Below are 3720 nucleotides of genomic sequence, written 5' to 3'. Positions count from 1 at the left end.
TGTGATCATTCAACATATGCAGATATATGGTTTCATCTCTACTTCCAAATGTGCCACACTCACACCGCAGAGACCATAGGATTGTAACAGCCACAGCCACTGCTTAATTCTGAAGGAAACTGACAATACAGGAACCTTGTTTTCGGAGTCCATACCTTCCAATTTTCCTTTGTAAACTGACAATACAGGAAACTGTGTTCAGCCTTCATAATTAGTGGGAGAAAACAATCGTTGCTGCAGCTGAGTGCATTGATCACAATTCACACCATAGTCGCTTCCAAATTTTTCCATGGATGGACTGCACAGGGCCAGAACCATTGAAGCTTTTGTCTACCCAAAGAAATGAACAGCACGAGCAGATTATATGCTATCCGCACTGAACAAGCACAAGCCTGGACGATTGAAGGTGCTTACGGCATTTTTTTCAGAGAAAAGGGGGCTGGACTGTCGACGATGCTTAGAAAGCAAAAGATTGCCATGCTCTACCAACTAAAAGGTTTCCTGTAATTCTAAACGTACACCAATCAATAAGCCTTAACTGGTAGCAGTACGAGCAAGATTATAAGCGGCCCACACTGAATAAACACAAGCCTGGACGATTTGTGGCGCTCACTGGATTTTCAGAGAAAAAAATTTCTGGACGGTCGAGAACAAGAATCTGACATGCTCTACCTAGTAGAAGGTTTCTTGTACTTCTACTAACATCCGGAATGCGCACGGGATGTATGTGTACAAGAAGAGGAATATTAGGTGTACTCGTACATTATAAAACTAAGCTTTCTTTTCTTTTTGTAAACGTGTTGTTCGAGAGTTGCTACCAAAATTTTCTACTCCGAACAGAGGAGTATGTGTTGTTTATAGTTCGTCCCATGACTTTATAATCGTCCAATGGCCGGGTTGGTGTGAAAGGCAGAAAATATCATAGAAGAACACGGGGAAATGTTCCTCTGAATTTTTCACCTACCGGTTCGAATACCTGAGGCAGGCGCCGTCGCCATCTTTCTCCCAGACGGACCGTAACTGCAGGTTGATCCATCGATCGATCAGGCCAACAGGCACACTGTGGTGCAGGGATGCAGCCAATGGTGACCAAGGGGGCGGCACCCGTTTCCAGTCGAGATCGACCAGATGGCATGCATCACCGGCGTTTCCCGGAGCTCTGCTTCGCGTGGCACCGCAGCGCCGCCCTTCCTCTGCCCGAGGCAGCACCGGAAATATCAGCAACAAGTTTCATCAAATTGAAATTCGTTGCAAATAATCCCTCTCATGTATGTAAAGAAAGGGGAAACAGAGTAAACTGCAAGTAATAATAGTGCAATATACGCAGCGCACATGACAAAGATGATCAAGCACTTTCAGAAAAAGAAAGATCAAACTGCAAGTAGTAATAATAGTGCAATATTCGAGTTAATTTCTACATCAATTTTTTCGTGAAACGAAATTTCTTCACCTAGCTAATACTAACTGCCAATTATGTACAGGTTGTTTGTTCCATTTCTGCCGATTACCAGGGCCCAGGAAGATAAAAGATCTAAACTTGCAATTAGCACAGAATGAATGAATGAAAACTCGATTCAATTCATTCATACCTTGCGCGCTTCCTCGAGGTCGCTTCGTCGTCGTCGTCGTAGTACTCGCCAGCATCCTCCTCCTCCGTCGCCGATGATGCAGCATCGTCCACGCTGGCAACGGCCGCGGGCTCGACGCAGCCATCGCTCCCAACAGCAGGATCGTATAAGTAGTCGTACGAGACGAGATCGCCGAAGAAGTAGTCGTCGAGGACGAGATCCTTCCCTGGAGTCGCCGGCTCAGCGTAACCGTCGTCGAGATCACCCAAGAAGTAGTCCGCGGCGGCAAACTCCTCCGCTGCAGTCGACGGCTGGACGTAACCGCCGTCCGCAACAGCGAGATCGTCGAACAAGTGGTCGTTGGCGGCAAGCCCCTTGGCCGCGAACGGCCCGCCGGCCTCCGCGTCATCCTCGCTCTCCATGAGGAACCTCTCCAGGTCGCCCACGTAGGCCGACATCTCGCCATCGTCGCGATCCCCAGACGGCTCTAACGACAGAGGCGGCGCGCCGTCGTCCGTCACCACGGAGTCCGGCGAGCTCTCCCTCCCCCCTTCGCCACCGTCATCAGAACCTAAATCCAAACCCAAACCGCCATCCTTATCGGCCACGGCAGGCAGCAAGCACTCGCCGTCGCCGTGGCAGAATTCGGTGAGGTCCATGTCCAGCAGGTCGAACTCGAACCCGTCCATAAAACCCAAGTCGAAGTCGAGATCATCAACGTCACCCAACACGACGGCGTCCATGGCGCAAGTACGTACGCACGTCGACGAAGGTTCGATCGATGAGCCGGCGCGCGCCTGGAAGTTTTTGAAATCAGATTGTGAGGACGTCGACCAGGGGAGGGGGGTTTTATATGGGAGCGGGAGGGACGGAGGAGACGTGGCCCGAGTCGGTTCCTTACCGCGGAAGGTTCGGCCGGGCCGCGGGCGCCGTATCCGGGATGTTTCCTTCCGGCCGCTGCGGGAGGAACCGACGCACGCACGTCCCGATCGAGAGGGGAAAGCGTGACGTGGGGAATTGACTCTTCTCATCATGGCGGTTTGGATGTGGTGGACTCGTGAGCGGTGTGGATTGATTGAGTCTGGTGCGTCGACGGTGCCGATCGATCGAGATGCGTGCTTGCGTGTTTCTATGGAGGTTTCTGAGTACATACTTTTGAAAATCTAAAATTGTTAGGATTTTTCTTTTTTTGAGTAACGAGTGTGCACATACGTGGGGGGTGTAGAGTCGTGCACGGGAAACATGGGCCGGGAAGAGGGCGGTAGGGCTGCACACACCACTGGGCTGGCGAAAGGCCGCCGATACGGGCTGCTCAGCAGGCCGGAACAAGGTGCTCAGCCTGGAGGCCTGGACACAAAGGAAAAACACGTGAGACAACCCGATCGGTGTATCCCCTAAAAAAAGATTTTAAAAAAAAACTAAAAAAACGCTGATGCAACGTTGAACTGAGACGATTCAACGGGGCAGGTGGTGCTGGTGATGCGCCCGGCTTGCTGGCGGCACGGGATGCCCGAGCACGAGCTTCGGGCCGCGCCGTGACCCCAACTGCCACCTCGTACCGCACCGCAGATAGATCCACGCACGGATTCCTCCTCTCTCCGTCCCCGCACGCATGCATGAGCGCGTGGGCGTCACCGGCTCACCCCAGTGCACGGCGAGGCGTGCGGGCGTGCACCGGCGCTGAACCCGCACGGGTCGGTTCACACCAAAAGGCGAGGGGTTGCCAGGCCGCGTCGCAACGGCCGGCCGGACGGCTCGCGTCACCGGGCCGGCCTGCCGAGCCGACCCGACCCGACCCGGCCGATCGATTGCTACTTTGCTGGCCGGGCGCGCCCCGGTCGCCTGCTCCGTTCCAACCAACCGCAGTAGTAGGTACGCCGTATGCGCGCTTCCGTTCCAACGTTTCGATTCACTGGATACGTACGCGTGCTGCCGACTGCAGTGGTAGGTACTGCCGGAACTCGGACACTCATGTACGCACGCACAGGCGCGAACCCGTCGCCGACGCCCGTGTATCAGTATGCATGCACACTGCACGCTTGCACAGGGCAGGAGGCTTGTAGGGCTTTGGTCCAATCAGGGCAAGCCCACTTTCCACGAAACCCTAAAACCTCCTCTGGCGGCGGCGACTAGGGTTCGGGGGAGAAACTTG

General features: G+C 53.9%; 1 protein-coding gene across 1 annotated transcript; it reads right to left on the bottom strand.

The window, feature by feature from the left end:
• Positions 1–1460: 1460 nt before the first annotated feature.
• On the bottom strand, positions 1461–2372 carry LOC109768351 (uncharacterized). Its single transcript, XM_073507577.1, has 2 exons — positions 1590–2372; positions 1461–1536 (listed from the first exon to the last, which is right to left on the bottom strand). Exons 1-2 carry the CDS (start codon positions 2309–2311, stop codon positions 1461–1463), a joined length of 798 nt encoding a protein of 265 aa, XP_073363678.1. The 5' UTR covers positions 2312–2372.
• Between the last annotated feature and the right edge of the window lie 1348 nt (positions 2373–3720).

The sequence above is a fragment of the Aegilops tauschii genome, chromosome 2, assembly GCF_002575655.3.
Source record: "Aegilops tauschii subsp. strangulata cultivar AL8/78 chromosome 2, Aet v6.0, whole genome shotgun sequence".
In the NCBI taxonomy this organism is placed as follows: domain Eukaryota; kingdom Viridiplantae; phylum Streptophyta; class Magnoliopsida; order Poales; family Poaceae; genus Aegilops; species Aegilops tauschii.
The sequence above is the reverse complement of the archived record's forward strand: the minus strand, read 5'-3'. Positions and strand labels throughout refer to the sequence as shown.

Excerpts from the sequence above, each read along its gene's own strand:
- LOC109768351 (XM_073507577.1), bottom strand. The coding sequence starts at position 2,311 with ATGGACGCCGTCGTGTTGGGTGACGTTGATGATCTCGACTTCGACTTG. Across the intron at positions 1,537-1,589 it reads ACCTCGAGGAAGCGCGCAAG|TTTAGATCTTTTATCTTCCT; the intron begins GTATGAATGAAT and ends GCTAATTGCAAG.